The sequence below is a fragment of the Andrographis paniculata genome, unplaced genomic scaffold (genome assembly GCF_009805555.1).
Source record: "Andrographis paniculata isolate CXL003 unplaced genomic scaffold, ASM980555v1 Contig83END, whole genome shotgun sequence".
Taxonomy (NCBI): Eukaryota; Viridiplantae; Streptophyta; class Magnoliopsida; order Lamiales; family Acanthaceae; genus Andrographis; species Andrographis paniculata.
In genome coordinates this window covers 3,141,401-3,162,633 of record NW_026137621.1, presented here as the reverse complement: position 1 = coordinate 3,162,633, position 21,233 = coordinate 3,141,401, and the positions used below count along the sequence as shown (strand labels likewise).

At 31.0% G+C, this 21,233-nt stretch overlaps 3 protein-coding genes across 3 annotated transcripts; all 3 read right to left on the bottom strand.

Annotated features, from left to right (window-relative positions):
- Nucleotides 1-2,680: 2,680 nt before the first annotated feature.
- On the bottom strand, nucleotides 2,681-6,487 carry LOC127241734 (aminoaldehyde dehydrogenase 2, peroxisomal-like). The gene is made up of 15 exons (XM_051260913.1): nucleotides 6,315-6,487; nucleotides 5,846-5,988; nucleotides 5,539-5,619; nucleotides 5,303-5,451; nucleotides 4,898-4,990; nucleotides 4,685-4,808; nucleotides 4,543-4,608; nucleotides 4,399-4,465; nucleotides 4,196-4,272; nucleotides 4,008-4,121; nucleotides 3,851-3,928; nucleotides 3,615-3,766; nucleotides 3,467-3,527; nucleotides 3,097-3,203; nucleotides 2,681-2,931 (listed from the first exon to the last, which is right to left on the bottom strand). The coding sequence occupies exons 1-15, from the start codon at nucleotides 6,421-6,423 to the stop codon at nucleotides 2,841-2,843; spliced, it is 1,512 nt and encodes a 503-aa protein (XP_051116870.1). The 5' UTR covers nucleotides 6,424-6,487; the 3' UTR covers nucleotides 2,681-2,840.
- A 3,338-nt stretch (nucleotides 6,488-9,825) lies between these two features.
- On the bottom strand, nucleotides 9,826-13,712 carry LOC127241774 (aminoaldehyde dehydrogenase ALDH10A8, chloroplastic-like). The gene is made up of 15 exons (XM_051260982.1): nucleotides 13,461-13,712; nucleotides 12,973-13,115; nucleotides 12,742-12,822; nucleotides 12,516-12,664; nucleotides 12,299-12,391; nucleotides 12,015-12,138; nucleotides 11,876-11,941; nucleotides 11,724-11,790; nucleotides 11,576-11,652; nucleotides 11,378-11,491; nucleotides 11,214-11,291; nucleotides 10,600-10,751; nucleotides 10,456-10,516; nucleotides 10,249-10,355; nucleotides 9,826-10,107 (listed from the first exon to the last, which is right to left on the bottom strand). The coding sequence occupies exons 1-15, from the start codon at nucleotides 13,567-13,569 to the stop codon at nucleotides 10,017-10,019; spliced, it is 1,512 nt and encodes a 503-aa protein (XP_051116939.1). The 5' UTR covers nucleotides 13,570-13,712; the 3' UTR covers nucleotides 9,826-10,016.
- Nucleotides 13,713-15,712: 2,000 nt separating this feature from the next.
- LOC127241866 (endoglucanase 5) lies at nucleotides 15,713-19,702 on the bottom strand. Its single transcript, XM_051261100.1, has 10 exons — nucleotides 19,207-19,702; nucleotides 18,385-18,585; nucleotides 18,131-18,217; nucleotides 17,892-18,056; nucleotides 17,236-17,359; nucleotides 16,982-17,145; nucleotides 16,576-16,891; nucleotides 16,423-16,476; nucleotides 16,293-16,346; nucleotides 15,713-16,158 (listed from the first exon to the last, which is right to left on the bottom strand). Exons 1-10 carry the CDS (start codon nucleotides 19,675-19,677, stop codon nucleotides 15,863-15,865), a joined length of 1,932 nt encoding a protein of 643 aa, XP_051117057.1. The 5' UTR covers nucleotides 19,678-19,702; the 3' UTR covers nucleotides 15,713-15,862.
- Nucleotides 19,703-21,233: the final 1,531 nt, after the last annotated feature.

Genomic DNA, 21,233 nt, shown 5'->3' with positions numbered 1-21,233 from the left:
AGTTGCTCCGTCTATGCATATATCATTTTCGGGTGTGTTTGATCTAGAGTTTGAATTTTTAATTGTGAGTTAGAATACTAAAAATTTTAAATTTGTATAATGGTATAAAGTGATATAAATTAATTTTATATAATATTTTAAATATAAAATTAAATTTTTTTAAATATAATATATAAAATAAAAAAATAGATATTTGATTTTATATTTCGAATTTTTTTTTCCATAAATAATAGTATTAGAAATTTGAAGATGTTTGATAAAAGAACACATACACATAAACAATTTTTGGAATTTTTTGAAATACTCATTCCATCCTAAAAGTATAGTGTTATTGTGTTGAATACGAGATTTAAGAAATATTGATATTATATCCATGATTGGCAAAAAGTATGGATAAATAACATTTTGCCCTTACGAGTATATTAGTGTAAAAAATAGTGACAATTGTGTAATAATAATGAAAAAGTATGAATAATATTACGGTGATATGATTATTTATGAAAATGAAACTATTGTTCTATGACGAACAAAAATGGTAAACAAGACAATTGTATTGGAATAGAGAGAATAATAATTTTTTTTGACTTGGCAAAACTGACACCACGATACAAAAGAATTGGATTTTAGTCAAAGATTTTAATATGATTATTTATACCGGTTGATATGCATCCGGCACAATAATAAATTGATCGGGTTAGAGTTAAAGCTCTCAACTCGAATTTGATACGATGACCAGATTATAATATATTAATATTAATTAATATATTTATTATATATCAAATATTTATAAATTAATACTTAGCCGACATATTATTTAAATTAAATTCAATTTTAAATAATTCAACTTAATTCATTTATATTTATAACTAACAAAAATTAACCTAACACAACTATATGACAAACAATAATTGAATTTAAATGAAAAATTTTGACTTAATTATATACACAGGTTAATACAAACCTTACACGATAATAAACGAATCGGATTATAATTGAATTATTTAACCCATTTAAGGTATACGAATCGAGCTATTGACAACTCTACAGGCAACACTACATATAGTTCTATTTAACCAATATTTATTTATAATGTACTCTATTAGATGTAAAACATAAATAAATAATATTTCTTAATTATGCCGCATACAGTAAAATGAAATCAATTAATCCCTCCTCCCTTTTATTATTTTTTTCGGTTATACTCAAAAGTTAAAAATAATAACATATTAATATTTGAATATTTTTAAATATTTACATGAATTATAAATATATTCTTACATACATATATACACATAAAATACAAAGTGTCAAAATCAATTTACATATTTTTATTAATTAATTTTAAAATATTAATTTTTCGGGATTACACCAGACACAAAATTCAGAAAAAATACAATTAATTAATAATTAAAAATATATTAGTAAAATGAATTATAATATAATATAAATAATTAATTACTATAATAAAATTTAAAATTAAAATGTATCAATTTTTTCTTTTTCTTTTTTTTTTAAAAAATGACATAATAAGAACATAGCAAAATAAAAAATATTATATTATATATTTTACGGAGAAAGTATTATTTTTTAATCTTCTATAATATACAAATTTGTCCAAACTAATTAAGTATAATATATACTAGTGTTGACACTTAAATAAGATCTTGCAAAATATAAATAAATATCATATTAAATTATTTATACACTATAAAAAAGTATAAAAATAAATACTGTGATTAGATATCTTCTCCAAAATAGTAAAATAAAAAAGAAAAATTTTTTATATAAAAATGATGAAACTAATTGAAAAAAAAATCATATAATAATGATACATATGATTTGAATGCTTCAGGATTTGACATCAAAATATATACAGATCAAATAAAAATTATTATAAAAATATAATCTGTAGAACTAATGACTATTTTTTTTTAACTTAAAAAAAATCGAAATTATAAACCTACACTTCTTCTGCATTTTCATTTTTATCTTTTTTTTTAAAATCAAAATAAATATAAAATTAAATTCATTAGAGAAATATGAAAAAGATATGAGAACATAGTTTCAACCAAATAAAAAATAAATCAGAAAATATTTTTATAAAATTTAGAAAGTATATATATATCAACTAATAATAATATAAAAGAAACTATAAAAAATATAAATTTTAAAAACTATATATACTCCACTATCATATGATACAAAACTGTAAAAAAATAAAAAAAAAAATTAAAAAAAATCAAAAAATCTCAAAAATCTCATAATTGAAGAATCAGATACTGATTAACTTAAATTAGCATATTATCTCAACACATGAATAATCCAATCCTATATTTATATATATTTCAGCATATTTATAATATAATATATACTCTATCCGTCATGTAAATATAATTAAACCGAAATATTTTTTAATAAGAGCCCAAAATTTTGAATAACAATGGAAGTAATATACTATTATAAATGAGTGTATGTATTATAAATCAGCATATGTATAAACATACGCTGCTCCGGTCATTTCTATAACATGATCCAATCAAATCAACATCATTATGACTTGGGCGGATCAAGACAAATCTACATCCAATTTTTACCATTTTAATATTTTTCACTACATAACATAATCATAATCATCGCATTCAAATTACTATTAAAAAATAATTAAATAATAAAATCAAAATTTAAAAGAACAAGTTATTCATGCATTTATTTCCATAGAAATTCAACGTTACAAATAGCACAAAGTTTCACCATTAAAGATGAAGAGTAAGAGTACATTACCATAGGTTTTGTTTCTCACGTCCACAACCGATCATCCGTCGACCATATGTAAAAGCTCGTCACATCTTCGAAGGCGCCGTGTACCAACCCCACGCGTCGTTGGACACATACGTCGTCACTTGCTTCACGTTCAAGTAGTTGTCGAGACCCCTAAAAAAACAAACGTGCGAAACCAGGATGACATAGCTAGCTAGCTTGACCGCGACCGCTATTTGCACGCATTTTTTTTTCATTCACGTAGGTAAGATAGTTGTCGAAAGAAACAAGCATTTCTCAAAATTGTCAAAAACCCGAACAAGATTCAAATTAAATTACCATTCTCCGAGATCGCGCCCAAAACCGCTGCGCTTTTTCCCACCCCAAGGGGCTTGGCAGAAGCACGGCTGCGAGCAATTCACCCACACGATGCCTACTTGAAATGCCTGCGAAAGTTACACCGATACGACTTCAAAACTGTGGATCCTGGCAGTGAGGTTAATTTGCTCTAACCATGGTTAGAATGCAGAAAAATAAGTTATACCGAAAGAACTTTAAGACTATCGATCCCGGCAGTGAGGTTAGTTTGCTTTAACCATGGTTAGAATGCAGAAAAAATAAGTTATACCTTAAGAACTTTAAGACTATCGATTCCGAAAGAGAAATTAATTTGATCTAACCATGGTTAGAATGAAAAAACAATTCTCACCTTAGTCATCCGCTCGCACCTTGCGAGATCTTGCGATAGCACCGCAGCACCCAGGCCATACCTGAATATAACATAATGATCTCCAAAATCAGAAAATTACCAATTAAGAAAAAAGAATCGGCAATGTAGGATCCGAAAACCAACTGACTGGGTATCGTTCGCCAGTTCGACTGCTTCTTCTTCAGTCGAAAATGTCTTGACGCAGAGGACGGGTCCGAAGACTTCCTCTTTCCAGATTTGCATGGAGGTCGTCACGTCGGTTATTATAGTTGGTTGGATAAAGAAGCCTTTCTCCAAATGCTGCGGTCAAATCGCTCGCTAGATTAGTTAAAGAGCATTTGTGAGATGGTTCGGAAGTGGAAAAAATGGTTCGGGAAGTTTCACCTGAGGTCGTGCGCCGCCGTGCAATATTGTCGCGCCTTCCTCCTTGGCTGTTGAGATGAACTTCATCACTTTATCATACTGTAACACAGTAATATTTCAGTCATCTTCAACCGTAAATCTTGCCAAATAATCATCGAATAATAGCCGGTTTTATTACCTGCCCGGAACTAACAACAGGGCCGAGCCTGCAACCTTCCTCTAAGGGGTCTGAAATTTTAATGTTTTCGCACCATTTCACGAGCTTCTCCACGAATGCTGGAGCAATGCTTTCCTGGAAGAATTCCGGGCATAAGAAAAATGTATACCTTAAGGTGAGAATTGTAAGAGAGGTTTCGTCGTAATTACATGGATTAAGAGACGAGAAGTAGCGCTGCATATCTGACCGTTTGTCCAAAAGCAACCAAAGAGAGTCCACTCGGCAGCTGAACCAAATAGAAACCAAGTTGAAAGTTAGCACGATCGATAGATTAATCAAAATCAGTATTCTATAATGCTTCCGAAAAATGCAACACTTATGTCACTATAATTCTAGTTTCGAAAGTTCTAACCCTTATCAAGATCAACATCCTCAAACACAACAATTGGGCTTTTCCCGCCAAGCTCCAACGTAACCGGCTGCAACGCCAGAAATTAAATAAATATATTTGAAAATAACGTCAGATTGTGCAAACTCAAGATTGTAGGAGACGTACTTTCACAAGCTGTGCAGCAGCAGTCATGATCTTGCTTCCGGTAGCACTACTCCCTGTGAATGCAATCTGTACATCGATTTTGAAGTATGATTAAACACAATTATCAATATCTAGACTCGAACAAATAAGAAACACTACGGACCTTGTCGACATGGGGGTGTGAAGCCAAAGGGGCTCCAGCTTCTGGCCCCAAACCAGTCAAAATGTTTAGCACGCCGGGTGGAAGACCTATGTCCTTACAAACATTCGCCAACTCCAAACAAGTTCTGCAATTGATGTAATCTAAGTACCTTAAGTGACTAGTGCTCGACCAAAAATTTCATACCAATGGATGATGAATATCATGAAGACTTACATTGATGCCATTTCGGATGGTTTTAGAATAGCCGTACAACCAGAAGCCAGTGCCGGGGCAACTTTCCATGTCGCCATTAATAAAGGGTAATTCCTATAAAAACAAGAAAGGATTTGTAATACTTTGGTTCCAAAAAGAGAAATACGGCACAATCCTTCATCTGGAAAATGTGTCATAAAATAGCCCTTCCGATTCTTTTGTACTACAGCTAGTATAACTTATTTACCATTTTCAATATATAGCCATATCATGGGGAGCGTGACTACACACATGATTTAGTTGCCGAAAAATAAACACACCCCCATATAAAGGATAACCGCGTGCAACCAAAATGAACACACAAATAATATACTCTTCAAAATTATTTAGAAAGCAAATCTTTTCACCAATTGAATGAGCATCTACCATGGTGTGATTAAACCAACTACACCGAGGGGCTCTTTCACAACATGACACTTAAATGCTTCCATCGGCACAGAAATAGGAGTAACTTGCTTCGAATCCATATTTTCGGCAACATCAGCAAAGTATTCAAAACATCCAGCAACATCGTCCTGAACAAGACAGATAATAAACACACATCTTAAGCAAATATTTACAATAGACCAATACACACACACATATATATATTGAGGTCATACAATATCCCAAGCTGCTTCCTCTAATGGCTTCCCACAGTCAATCGCTTCAAGTTTCGCTAGCTCCGGTTTCCTTTCCGTAATCTGCAAGTAAATGAAAAAGATAACCATAGAAAGTTTTGCTAGATTTTATAGCCACAAATAACAATGACACATCACCAAATTTACAATTACCTGCAAGATAAATCCCCAAAACGAACATGGATTGTGCAAATCCAATAAATTAATTTGATAAATCAAGCCAACAAATATACAGCAGAATTAAGTCACATAAAGGCTGAGTTAACAATATCCAAAGAAACCATAAAACCTTAGCAGCAATGGCTCGTAAATACTTGGCTCGGTGTGCTCCCGTCGCCGAAGACCAATCCTTGCCTCCATTACGGAAAAATGCTTTCCGTGCAGCTTCTACCGCAATATCCACATCTTCAGCAGTAGCAGCAGGAATATCCCCTGAAATGCGCAAACGCAAGGATTTCGAGCATCAGTTAAGCTGCACCAAAAACTTAATTATATTTTACACTTTGGTCCATGAAATTGAAAAACAGCACGCCAGTTACCAAATCCCTTTCATCAAATTCCAAAAAAATTATTGAAAAATTGATTCCAAGTCAACCAAGTAAAAACGTGACAAACTAATTTATTATCCTTTTCAACAGTAAATCAATTCACAGACTAGATCCGACAGAAAAACACGCAGTCGAGCAGAAACAAAACAGAGGAGATAAAAGTGCTAATACTGAATACGAAAACTAAATTAAGTGAAGAAATCAATTAACCGATAGTTTGTTCAGTGCTGGGATTGATGATCGGAATGCGCTTCCCCTTGATCGGCTCTCGCCACTCGCCGTCAATGAAGAGCTGCCGTGTCGGAATTGGAATCGCCATAGCTCCGGATGAAGAAGACACCCAATTGCTTTTAACACTCACTCTGTACTAAAACAAGATCGTCGCAGTTTTCTATACAGCGATATATATTTGTACTATATGATGTCACGTCTAGGGGCAGTTACGTAATTTAAGTCTACCCTCAGAATTTATTATCGTCTTACTTTCTAATTTCTTAAATTATCCTGATTGTGTTTCTGTTTGTTGAGTTTTTTGAAATTTTGATTTGAATTTAGCATTTCATTCGACCTATACAAATAATAACGTTTGATTGTATATTTTTTAATATTAATATTATACTTCATTCCTTTTGTCCTTTAATAATTTATCCATTTTTTTATTTTGGTCTTTTTTTATTTTTTTATTTTTTTTTATTTTTTTTAAGTAATTATACTATCTACCTAACATTACAAATATCCTTCTAATTTACAATATACATAAAAGTCATTACATTTATATCATACAATACGGTTAATTTAGTCTTTTTACATTTATTTCTATTTTATCCCAATATAATACTAATATTCCTAAAATCTGGTGTATAAACAAAATGGATAGATAGATTTGGGACGGAGGGAGTATTAGGTTACAGTAAAAAATACAAAAATATTTTTATCAGTATAGTGTAATACTCTTTCCGTTCTAGATAAGATTGACGCATTACCGTAGATACTAGAATTAATTAATAAGTGTATTAGTAAAAATAATAATTATTTAGTAAAAATAATAACTAAATAGTTTAAATAAGATTTAAAAAATTTTAAATCGTAAATTTTAAAATATGATTAAAGTGTATAATTAATTTTCAAAAAAAAAAATAACAAATTATGTAGGACGAACGAAAATAAAAAATAGAAACACGTGGGACAGAAGAAGTATAAAGATGGTGGCATCTGTGTAATATATTATAAGTTGGAAGAGTATTTATTATGTTAACAGTTAATAAAATTACTAAATTAGTACGAAATAAAATGAAAAATTAGAACTCTTCTTATCGGACAGACAAAGTATTAAAATAATATTTCATACGATATTTTGTGAGAAGAAAAAATATATTTTATTTTTTTTCTTGAAAAAACATAGTCCAAATAATAAGATTTGAAAAAAATTTTGTAAAGAAATATACCCTGTTTTTTTTGTATTTTTGTTTATTTTCATATAAAATTTATTTTTTATTCTTTCAAATAGAACTTATGAAAATTTTACAAATAAAGTATAAAAACTATCTAAATTATGGCAAAATTAAATTCAGAGGCAGTTTTATTTATTTATTAATTAATTTATTTATTAATGTTAATTTTCCATTTATATGCAGTTAGCTCTTACCTTTACAAGTCAGTATGTTGAATTAAATTTCCATAATCTGCTGATTGTAGTACTTTCTGCTACTCTTACCCATCTATATATTTTATTTGTTTTCTAAATAATTGAGGAATGTAAGTAGTATTTTATACATAAAAAGTTTGTAAGAATACAATTATTAATTTATTTTTTTATGACGAATTATTAAAATATTTTTTTTAAAAAAAATATAACTAATAGACAATGGTATAAATATAAATTTAAATAAAATATAAAAGTATTTTAATGTATAGAATCATTTTTTTAAATTAGAAATTCGAGGTTTGTACTTACAATTTGAAACTAAAATTTAACACTATTTATTTTGTATAATTTCTAATAAAAATGTTATTTTATTTTATAAAATAAATCGCTATAAGTAACTTGATTAAGTTGGCAGCATAGAACTCAAAAGGTTTTTCAATATTATATAAAAAAAAAAAAAATTGTTAAAGAATTAGTCAAAATATAATAGATTAAATAAAAAATTTAATGATAAATTAATTATTATTTATTAAAGTATAAATAATAAAATTATACATGAATAAAATTGTTTACTATAAATAAAAATATACATAAATTTAGCATATAATAAAAAATAGTGATATAATTTTAAGGAATAAAAAGATATTATTTAAATAAAAAATGTGAACTACTTAAATTGATACATTGGTTGTAGATAAAAGAGTGTATGATGTGTTTGTTTAGGAATTTGGATTTTTTTAAAGAAAATTCAAATAGTAAAAATTTTGGATTAGAATAGTTACATGATATGATATGATGTAACATAAATAGTTATATGATATGATATAAAATATATATTTGATTTAATATTTTTATAAAAATAATTGAATAGTGAAAATTTGATAAAAGAACACCAACTTTAAAGAATTTGAGTTTTGTGTTTTTGAGTAAATATTTTTAAACCCATAACTTCACGGTAATAAGTTCATAAAAAAACCGTCAGGCCATCCTTATGGGATCATTGTTATATTCTTTCATTATATAAGTATTGTTTTATTCTCATTAAATGTATAATCTTGTATATATGTAATAAATAGTGTGTAAGAATATTAACTAAAATATTTTTTAAAAAATATAATAAATATTTCCTTTATCTCGCGTATTATATCACAATTTTCGTTTGATACATCTTTAATTATTTCTTAGTCACATTCTTTTTAAAAATATTTAAATTATTGTATCAACTACAGTGTGAGACTACAAAAGGAATATTATAAAATAAAATTAATAGTAGTTTATTATTTGTCTAAAGAGAGTTGGATTTGTTTGTTCAATGAAACTGTTTTGGAAAAAAAAATATTATCTTCGTCTGATTTTTAATATTAAGTACAATAATGCTTAGAGGCAGACAGAAGTAATATATATTTTTTTATATTAAGTACAAAGATAGGTTTATATAATATAAAAATAATGAATGTATATAATATATTATATTTTGTTTAGAAATATATATTTTTTTAAAAATATATTTTTTAAAAGTAACTACTTAGTACTGTTTTTTTTGTTTCCTTTTTCGTGTGGAGGTTTTATATATCTATAAATATATGTTGAATAAAACGGATTTATTCACTTCATATATATATATATATTTGAATAAAGTTATTTATTTATATTAGATACGAATAATTATAACAATAATATAAAAATAACATTTTATATTAAAAAGTAAATTTTTATGAGTAAAAAAATATTTATATATAGTGTTAATATATATTATACTATATTTATAAATAATTATGTCATCTGCAAAGTAGAAACACAAGAATAAACCCATTGGGTGTGTTTGCTTAGTAATTGTATTTTCCACAATTTTTATAAAAATTCTTATATTTTATACGTTACTACAACAATGCTATCAACTTATAAAAATATTTCTATATCTAAAATATAAAAATTCAAACCCAAAATAATCAAAACTTATTATTATTATTATTATTAACAATTTATTTTTTAGTTAAATATAAAATACCTATTTACTATTTCATCAAAGAAAAAATAAAACACAAACAAACAATGCAAATGAACAATCCCAAAATGTAAACACAAAACCACATTAAAGACATATAAGAAAAGGTTCGATGCTCACCATATAACACAATAAGGCAGTCCTTCCATGGAATAAAAATCCATTTATTACCTCAATTCAAGACTACAAGTGTCGAGCAAACCACCTTCTAGAAGCTTCTCCCCGGTCGGTCGGTCGATCAATCGATCGATCTCGACAACTCTCACTGCTTGGGAGGGGGCTTGTACCACCCCCATTGCTCGCTCGACGCGTATCGCGTCACCTGCTTTACACTCAAGTAGTCGTCGATCCCCCTGATAAGTCGAAACACAAAGATCTATCATATTTTAAAAAATATTGCGCTCGTATTTTCATAAATATTGCAGAGAACGAAAAAGCTTCAAATAAAAATGAAACAATGAGTGAATGAGAAACAGCGTTTGTTAGTTTATTACGTTTCTCCAAGTTCGCGACCAAAGCCGCTCCTTTTCTTGCCGCCCCAAGGGGCTTGGCAGAAGCACGGCTGCGAGCAGTTCACCCAAACAACGCCTACTTCGAATGCCTGCAAGCGACAACAAATTTACAATAACATTTAGAAAAAAAATAAATAAAAGAGATCGAATAAAATTCATCTTAATGAGGTTGTAAGATTGTTTTTTTACCTTAGCCACGCGGTCGCACCTGTCCAGATCTTCGGATAACACAGCAGCAGCCAAACCGTAACTGGTGAAATAAAACGGCGCCAAACTATTTAAAGAAGTTCGGGGAATTGAAGAGCATGACAGAGGGAATGAAACCCGACTTACTGAGTATCGTTAGCTAGCTCAATGGCTTCCTCTTCGGTTTTGAATGGTTTAACGCAAATAACAGGTCCGAAGACTTCCTCTTTCCATATTTGCATTGAGGTCGTCACATCGGTTATTATAGTCGGCTGAACATAGAAGCCCTTCTTTAAATGCTGCAAGTTAAACACAGTGTTAGGACACAGTTCGAATATTTGCAGATATGCATGTATTTGATATCCGAACCAAACCAAATAAATACACGAAACCGCAAATTGTATCCGAACCGAAAATATTTGCAATATTTACAAATAATTAGTACTGAACAAAAATTAAAAAAATAATTAAATAAAAATATTTGCAAATATTTCAAATATTCAAACTGAACCTAAACCGAAACCGAATATAATTATTAATATAAAATTTAATATATAATCAAATAAATATATTCGGTTCGTTTAATTGAACCAAAAAAAAAATCAAAAATCAAAAATCGAAACCGAACAAAATAAATATCATATATGCAGTAATTGTATTCGAACCGAATTTGCTCGGTTAACCGAAAATTCGGTTCAATTTTTTGCCCACTGCTAATGAATCGTGTGTAAAAGCAGTAAAAGGTTCGATGGAAGGTATACCGGTGGTCGTTCGCCCCCGTATAAGATTGTAGCTCCTTCCTCCTTTGCTGTCGAGATGTACTTCATCACTTTCTCATACTAACAAAATTTTTGACGAGAAGTCCTCTGCAGTTAAGTACGTAGTCGTGTAATCTATGACAGTGACAATGAATGAGATTTGTTACCTGTTGTGCACTAATGATAGGGCCGAGTCGGCAACCTTCCTCAAAGGGGTCGCCTATTTTAATGTTCTCGCTCCATTTCACGAGCTTCTCCACCAATGCCGATGCAATGCTTTCCTGGAATATTTCACATTGTGTCCCAAATATTAGGTACATCAGATTATCGAAGATTATGATCAATCATTTTCTTTGATAGCTCACATGGACTAGGAGCCGAGAAGTTGCGCTGCATATCTGACCATTTGCATAAAAGCAACCGAAAATAGTCCACTCGGCAGCTGTTTTCAATGGGGACACCAGTGGAAAGTGAGCACATTTTATTAGAAATGAACATATCCGAAAAAGTCACCTTTGTCGAGATCAACATCCTCAAATACAATAATGGGGCTTTTTCCACCGAGCTCCATTGTAACGGGCTGCATTAAGAGGAGAAAAAAGATTTAGGAGGAAAACCTTCATATGCGTATGTTGTATGTATATGTAGCTGCAATGCCGACGTACTTTAATGAGTTTCGCAGCAGATGTCATGATTTTGCTTCCTGTAGCACCGCTCCCTGTGAATGATATCTGCACATCAAATATGAAATTAGCGTTAAAATACCATTTATGTTGGGATAAGAAGAAATCTCATGGATATGACCTTGTCAACGAGAGGATGCGCAGCCAGAGGGGCACCGGCTTCGGGCCCCAAACCAGGTATAATGTTGAGCACACCTGGTGGAAGACCAACATCTTTACACACTTGACCCAACTCCAAACAAGTTCTGCAGTTGAAATCACAGAAAATGTTTATCAACTCAATGGATTAGGTAATCGATACCCATTTTCAATATCATAATTCAATTTGAATATCCAAGAGAGAGAAAATGAAAACATGGAGCATGAACACCAAGCACAAGGAAGATGAACATCAAGAAGACATACACTGAAGCTAGTTCCGAAGGTTTAAGAACAGCAGTACACCCGGCTGCTAAGGCAGGGGCAACCTTCCATATAGCCATCAACAGAGGATAATTCCTATAAATGCACAAGGCAATCGACAATAAGTGTAATGTGGTTGGCATATAGAAAACCACAGGACTAGTGCTTCGTGGAACCATTGTCCCGAAATGAATAAGCTTATCGACTAGTGTACGCTTACCATGGCGTGATTAAACCGGCAACACCAATTGGTTCTTTCAGAACATGACACTTGAATGCTTCCATTGGTAGTGATACAGGAGCCCGTTGCTCCGAATCCAGTTTTTCAGCAGCATCAGCAAAGTATTCAAAACATGAAACAACATCATCCTGGATAACATAGAACATTAAGCATCAAGATGGAGAGAATAACACGACGAAGTCAGCGAATGTTTAAGAAAATATACCATATCCCAAGCAACTTCATCCAATGGCCTCCCACAATCAATTGCTTCAAGCTTAATCAGTTCCTGCTTCCTTTCTTTGATCTGCATTTATTAGAGAGATTAAGCACCTTGAATTTGAGACCTAATACTAGTGAATTTATCAATTGTATAGGCTAAATTGAATGTCAAATGATGCAATTTCAAAAACATATATAGCATTAGGTACAATGAAAAGTAAACATCGTAGAGAACCTTGTTAGCAATCGCTCGTAAATATTTGGCTCGGTGTGCTCCAGCAGCTGATGACCAATCTTTGCCTCCATTACGATAATATGCTTTCCGAGCAGCTTCTACTGCAACATTCACATCTTCGGCGGTAGCTGCCGGAATATACCCTGAAATACACAAATCGTAAGAATTTCGAGTATCAGTTTGGAGCTGTGCTAAATAATTGACTCCTAGTATCTTATCCTTTTCCTTTTGGTCCATATAAACAAACGAACCAGTGAACCACATCATTTCCTTAATTCCAAACGAAGTTCCAAATCAACCTAGTGAAGAGACATAGATCAAATTTCGTTTCTATTTTCCAGTGATTCGCAAAAACAGATCCTTCCACAACATTGGATGCAACTAAAGGCAACTTTAGTTAAACAAAAAAGGACGATAAAAACCGCTAATCCAACATCAGAAGTAAAAACATAACAAAACAGAGAGAGCAGTTAATGAAAGAGGATAACCGATAGTGTCTTCGGTGGACGGATTGATAATCGGAATGCGCTTTCCGCTGATCGGTGCTTTCCAATCTCCGTCGATGAAAAGCTGCCGCGTCGGAATGGTAACCGCCATCAGTGCAGAGAAAATTTCCGATTGCTCGAGTACTCAGATCGGAGCAAGTTCCTTATCCACGTCGCCGTCGCCGTCGCCGTCGCACTCTCTCTCTTTCTCTCTCTTGTTTCTGCACTACTACACTGGGTTTGGACTCATTTGAGTCCTTTCAACAGATGTATATAACAGTGGAACGACACGTTTCGAAACGCCTATAAACGAAAGGGATATTTTAGTCTTTTCCTTTAGTATTTTTAGTAACAAAAATTTGAGCCATTTAATAATGATACTAATAATAATACTACTCCTATGTTTGTTTGTCACCACGAATATTCTTTTCAAATTTAAGTTTTTTTTTTTCTTTTTTTTTTTTTTAATTATTATTCATTATATAAATAAATCATACTTTATCGGTTGGAGCTAATTAGGTCATTTTGCTTGATTAGGAAATAATAATTCTCCTTTATTTACTTAATACTCCCTCTGTCTCACATAATTTGTCGCTATTTTCTATTTTCGTCCCTCCCACCTAACTTATTATTTCTATTTTTAAAAATATAATTATGTACTTTAATCAGATTTTAAATTTTAAATTTTATAATTTTTTTAACTTTAATTAAACTATTTACTTATCTTAATCTTAATCTATAATTATTTTTACTATAATAATTATTTTTACTAATACACTTCTTAATTACTTATTAATTATACTAATTATACTTTACACAAATTCCCGCGTCTACAGTAATACACTCATATTACATGGAACGGAAGGAGTAATTGACAGTTTTTCATTTTTGGTCTTATCACAAAGGCTGCCGCTAAATAGGACAACACATTGCAAGGTGTAGCAGCTCTATGTTTGCTTCCTTTTTTTTTTCTTTATTTTAAAATATATAAATAATAATTTATTTAATATTAATAATAATTATAGATTAAAAAAAAATACAATATATATGTTATTTTGTAGAGAATAAATTTTTTTATAATACAAATAAATAAAAATTTAAAAATATATATGTTGTATGTAATATAAATCCATAATCAAATCATACTACTATTAATTTTATCAATTAAATTTAATACACATTTATATTATTATATTATTATCTATGAAATCAATATATATTGAAACTCTCAAACCTCAAACCAAACTCAAATACAAGTTAAACCCTTGTAGATCAAGGGGTGAGACGTAGATCAATGGGTGAGACATCCCTCACTTGAGTGTTTGGCTGATAGTTGATTCGATTAAGCTATGTTATTTTCAATATGCTTAGTTGAGTTTTTTTTTTCTGTGGATAGACTTTTTTAGAATTTTATTATTAATTTTAAAAATTTATTAAGATATTTATTTTTATTATTTCTAAAATATTTTATAAAAAATTAATTCAAATTTATTGAAAAATATATAATTTTTTCATTAGAAATAGTACGAATATAAAAGAACAAAAATTATTAATATATATATTTTTATTAAATTAATTTTTAATTAATATATATTTACATTAAATTTATAATTTTAAATAAATATATTATTTTTAATAAAAATATTATATGATAAAAAATATAATAATATTAATATTTTAATATTATCTTTATTCTAAAAAAATTTTTAAAAAATTATTAATAAAATAATTGACATATAAAAAATAATTATTTTAAATTTATAAATATGAATTTATAAGTTATTTAAAAAATATATATCAAAATAATTAATGAATAGTGTAATAAAAATATATATTAATATACATGAAAGAATTAATTAATTTTAAAGACAAATAAAAATAAGAAAAAAAAAACTAACCTGATAATTAATTAAAAACGCTAATTTACCAAATACAAAAATTAGCTGATTTACTGATTAAAAATTCTTCAATAAGTTAAAAAATTTTGAAAAAATTATTTAAACACCCTCGTAATAGATAGTTTTAAAATGAAAAAAAAAATGCAAATGGAACGAAATTTTAGGGTGTGTTTGATTTGTATTTTGTACATTTTATTTTTTATTGGAATAACATAAAGATTAAATATAATTTTTTCATGAAAATAAGTACTATATTTTATTAAAGTTTAAAAAATGGGCAAAAATAAAAAACCAATGCAAAGAACTTAATCTTAATAATGATTTTAATTTGATTATCAAATACATCATTGATAATCCCCAAAATTCATATAACTTTACATGATAAAGTTTTCAATTTGCAAAAACCAATTACTAGCCATTTTAATCAACAAAACATGAATAAAAATGACAATAAAATTAGGAAAAAAAAAAACATAAATTCCATCTCGAGACAATCTTGTCAAGATATCAATGGTAACTTTGTACGGACACTTTGGCTTGAGGACCACCTTGTACATATACAAATGTGCATTCGGATCCGGGTTCAAGTACTTGGATCCATTCGGGCAATTGGTAAGTGTTCTTCTCCGGCGCCGGCGACAATCCCCAAAGCGATCCGGTGAGTCCCTCGAAACGGAACTTTATTTCCCTTATGGGCTTTGGGGACACATTTTTTACGATCACTTTGTGTCGGTAAAAAGATTCTGAGCCAACGTTCCACGTATTTGTTATTGAGTGAAGGAATCGAACTGGGACATCGATTTCTGTAGTAGATAAGACAAGAATGTGATGTTAGGACATCTTGGATGATCGATTGCGACAATGTTTTAAATAGTATTTGGCACGATCATTTGAAAAAATATATAATACGATAGAAAGATGGGAAAATTTAACAAACCTTGAGGTTTGTTGTAAGGATTGGAGGGTCTCGGCAATTCTTTGTTGTATGGACCTGGATTAGACACACGTGAAAATATTAGACTATTCGATCTTTAAAAAATAAACCGATTTGAAGGTTTAGGACAAACCTCGTGGTTTGTTATAAGGGTCGGAGGGTTTCGGCGATTCTTTGTTGTCCAAACCTGGATTAAACATACACGCCAATATTAGACGGTAAACTAGTAAATTAAAATTTACTACACAAACGTTCGTTTCAAAAGTTCAGTTTAATTTTTTTTTACCGCACAACTTGGAGAAGAGCCCGACGAGCGGGGCTGTCCCGGACAAAGTAGGTTCGGTTTGTTCGTAATTTGACCTATCGTCGAAGAATTTGTCTTTCGAATTCGGACCGCCAACGAGGGCTCCGTATATGACATTCGGGTTGGGCTCAAGTCTCTTGTACCACGTCTCGAATCCTTCGACACATCCAACTGGCGAATGTAAAATCGAGACCGGTGTGATCGAAGCCCCCCGGTGATGAACGTGCACCGGGTAGTTTCGACCGTATCCCACTAAATAGCTCATCGACTCAGGATTCTTGCCAAGAATGTAATCCGCCTAAGACATGACAAATTCTTAAGCTGTTAGAAAAATACATCATTTTATTACAAGATTTGATAGACAGATGTCTTTGCAATAACAACTTACTTGCGATTTGGCGAAGTTGAGGAGCTCTTGAGGAAGGAGTTGGGCGTCGGGACATTTGACGACGCTTTTTGCCTTCGAGAGATAGTCGGAGTATACGGAAAGAAGAAACGCAGCCGAGGCGGAGTATTGAAGATTGTTCCATTCGCGTATATATAGAAGCCCCCCTAAACAAAAAAAAAAGGCTTATCATTACAAGTTTGCACAAAAAAAAATTGATGCGATAATAAATCGAGCTAGCGATGTAATATAACTACCGGGAGTCATCGGGGCATTGTAGCCGTCGTTTTTTTGCATACAAGCGCAAGTGAAGTAATCGGCTTTGGCGCGATATTGTTGCAACGTGGACTCATATTCGCCTCCGGCTCCGTCAAACAAAACCTATACGAATACAAAAAGGATCAGATTGAATTGAATCGAATTGAATTAGAAGACATTGTGGTTAGGGGTGTGCATCTAAAACGAAATTGGAAATTCGGATATAAAAAAATTTCCGAACAAATTCAATTTAAATTCATAAACATAAAAAATTGAATTATGATGATTTAAATTTATTAATTTATTTAAAATATTATACTAATACAATTAAATATAATAATATAAAATTATAAATCATTAACCTTTTGTGAATGGGTGTTATATAAAGTATTTCTTTTGAAAAATAAAATATATGTATATATAATATTAAATAAATTAATTATTTGAATTCAAAATCGGTAAATCCGAATTAAAAAATGGTCAAACTAAATTCGAATTAATTTTAAAAACATTGAATTCGGCATATCTAAATATCGTTCGAATTACCAAATTACCGAATTCAAATTTTTGAATTTGATCGGTAAAACGAAAATCGGTAATATTGCGCACCCTTAATCAAAGTTTGTGTTGGATCATATTGTAACAACAAAGGTACCTTTGTAAGAAGAATTTGGATCCCGGCATACTTGTTGTCCCATGAAAATTCCTTGACGGCCCAGCCCGTCCCGCCCAACGATGCACAATTATCGATCGTGTATTTCAAGTAGTAGTTGTCGCCCGATGCACGGTAGAGCCACGCCGCAGCCCACAAAAGCTCGTCCTAAAAATAAATAATAATAGAAATGAATTATTTGTGTAAAAAGGCGACAATCGAATACATTAAATTTGGCGTACCGAATAACTAGAGGAGTCGTAGAAATTCTTGGCGTTTTGTATTGAATCGTCGTAAAATCCCCTAAATCTATCCGCGAACGAGAATATCTGTATCGATGAAAATGTAATATTTTAAATAAAAAATAAATCCACATAAAATAATGTTGTTTTTCTTACCAATAATGTTTGTGTTAGGTAGAATTAGATTAACTAAAAAAATGGTTGTAATATTCTTACAAGTTTATAACTAACTAATTGGTCCAAACAATTCTAACCTGTTTTGCGTGCACAAGGAGAAGATTACTATAGGCAGAGTCATAATCCTTAAAAGCTAGCGCCGCCGCGGCTAAGGCGGCGGCAGTCTCTCCGGCGAGGTCCGAGCCGGGGTGCTCCGGGTCGAGCTTGTAGGCCGTCCTCGATGTCGTCATGTCCTCCGCCCGTTCCCAACAATAGTGGTCTGATGCACCATCACCAACCTAACAAATACATCGATAAGGTCCGGCTTTATCCAACACTATTTATAATGTTTTTTTCTTTCTTAAAATCATCAAATATAATAGTTATTAGACACACAAATTTGAAAATAAATATATATTTGGATGATCGTAAAAATAAAATATTTATTTTTACAGCGGACAAAGTAAAAACAAACAAATAAAAACTAATCTTACTACCGTCCAAAAAGAAAGAATTTATGTTTTTTTTTTAAGGGATTTAAAAAATATATACAGTTGGTAGAAATTTTTGTTCTTACAAGTGTTTAGCTCTGATACAATATAATATTTTTGTTTATTATTTTTGTATGTCTCAAAATAATAGTTTCAATATCATAAATAATCATATACCAATACTATTATTTTTTTATTATCATTACATAAGTCATTATTTTCTACATTATTACACTCTGTAAAGGTAAAAAAAAAATTAGTAATATTTTTTTTATCGACTATCAATATAATATCAATATTTTTAAAATTCGTACCCAACAACAAAATTAAGATTGATGGAGGGAAAATGTTATTTGTGTAATAAATAATAAATAAAATAAAATAAATATTTTAATTTTTAATTTTTAATTTTTAATTTTTTAAAATTACCTGAGCCCAAAGGACGGAGGGCTGAGGATGGGCTTTGATGAAGTAATCGGTGCCCCATTTGATAGCTTCAAGCGCGTGGCCCATCTGGTTGACTGCGGCGAGCTCGCGGCGGCAGTCCACGGCGGCCCACGCCAGCATTGTGACGGCGAAGGCCATCGGCTGCCCGAACTTCACGTGGTCTCCGGCGTCGTAGTACCCGCCGACGAGGTTCGCGCCCTGACCGTAGCCGTCGGAGAGGCCGGAGTCGCCGCGCCACGCCACGCGCCGCGCCGCCGGCAGCTTTCCCGAGCGCTGCGCCTCGAAGAACAAGAACGTCTTGTCAAGCGCGTCGGCGTAATTGTAGCCGTAGCTGTTGTTGTTATTGAAAGCCAGCGCGCCGGCGCCGCCGTGAATTGCGGCCATTGCGAGAAGGATCAGGAGCAGCCGGCGGCGGACGGCGGCGGAAGACGGTGGCGATGGTGGTGCCGCCATTTTTGTGTGAAGTGAAGGTCTTGTCTTGTTTGTTTGTTTTAAGTCCTGAATGCATGTATATATATATATGTATTGTATGTATGTATTGTAGAATTAATTTAATTTGGGGGAGGGGAAAGGGTGGTGGTGGTGGTGGTAGCCGCCACGTTCGTGGAAGACGAAGAAAAAAAAAAATCGAAAAAGAAAATGAAAATAAATTAATAATAAATGGGGAGGGAATGTATGTATGTATGTATGTAATAAGATTGAGCGCCCCACGTCGATCAGAATGTTCATGTATTTGAGATTTGCTTTATTTGTATTTTTCAACTTTTATATAAGTTATAATATTATTTATTTATTCTTTATATGAATACTTTTATTGGTATTTTAAATATTTTTAACATTACATTTCAATAAAATATATAATATATATATTATTTTCTAAATAATAAAATTTTATATAATAAAAATAGATAAAAGATAAAAATATTTATTTATAAAAAAAAATTAAAATAAAGGAGTTTCACACGTAAAAGATTAGAAATTCAATTAAATTAATTTATATTTATTAAGTATGTTTAAAATAAATAAATTTATTAAAAGTAGAAAATGATCATATTTTAATTAAGTTGAGATTTCCAAAGACTAGTGAACTAATGAGTGTGCTTAAATATAAACTCAAACATTTTGTATTTTTTATTATTCTTCAATCGAATTTTCATCATTTTCTTACAACTGAATCTTATTATTGGTTATGGAACTTTCATATTGATATTTCGTTTATCTTCTCCCTTTATACCTTCGGCACTACAACAAAACGTTTTAAATTTTATCTTTCTGCTCGATCTTTTCAGCATGTTGTGTGTTTTCACATGCCAAAACATATTTTCTTAGCATAAGCTAAGTAACTGGTAAGCGTTATCTTTATTGTCGAACTTTCTTTCAATTTGAGCTATTTCTTTGGGAGAAATGTGATGATCAGGGCTGTCTCGGACTTTTTTGGGTCACTGAGCAAAAATAAATTATAAATCCTATAAATACATTATTAAAATATATTTTCAAAATAATATCACTGATTGGTGTCGATTGGATAAGAGATTGAACGTGACTGTCTGGACAATGCCAATTTGAGAAAAGAAAATGAAAGACGATCTGTCTGAAAGTTCGAAAAGCGAGAATGACTGAAGCAAGGTGAAAGAGATAAGAGAGAATGTGAGACAGCTTTGGTCTGAGTTGGCGGGTGCAATGCGACAGGTGTGAGGTAAAAAAATGTAGACGACGATTAAATTTGAAAAGATATGGCGAGACATGATTAGGAAGAAACAGATAGAAAAAAAATATAAACTATACAAATTAAAATTTAAGTTTAAAATTTGATAATAATAATAATAATGAATAATAATTTAAAATATGTACCACCTATTAATTAGGGGCCTGAGCAGTTGCTCACCCTGCTCTTGTCATGAGCCGCACCCCCGATGATATTATAAGATTGACCATCATTTTTTATGTTCGTAAGTCTAATTTACACGAAGACGAAAAATTATTCATAGTCGGCTCATCAATCTCCATTA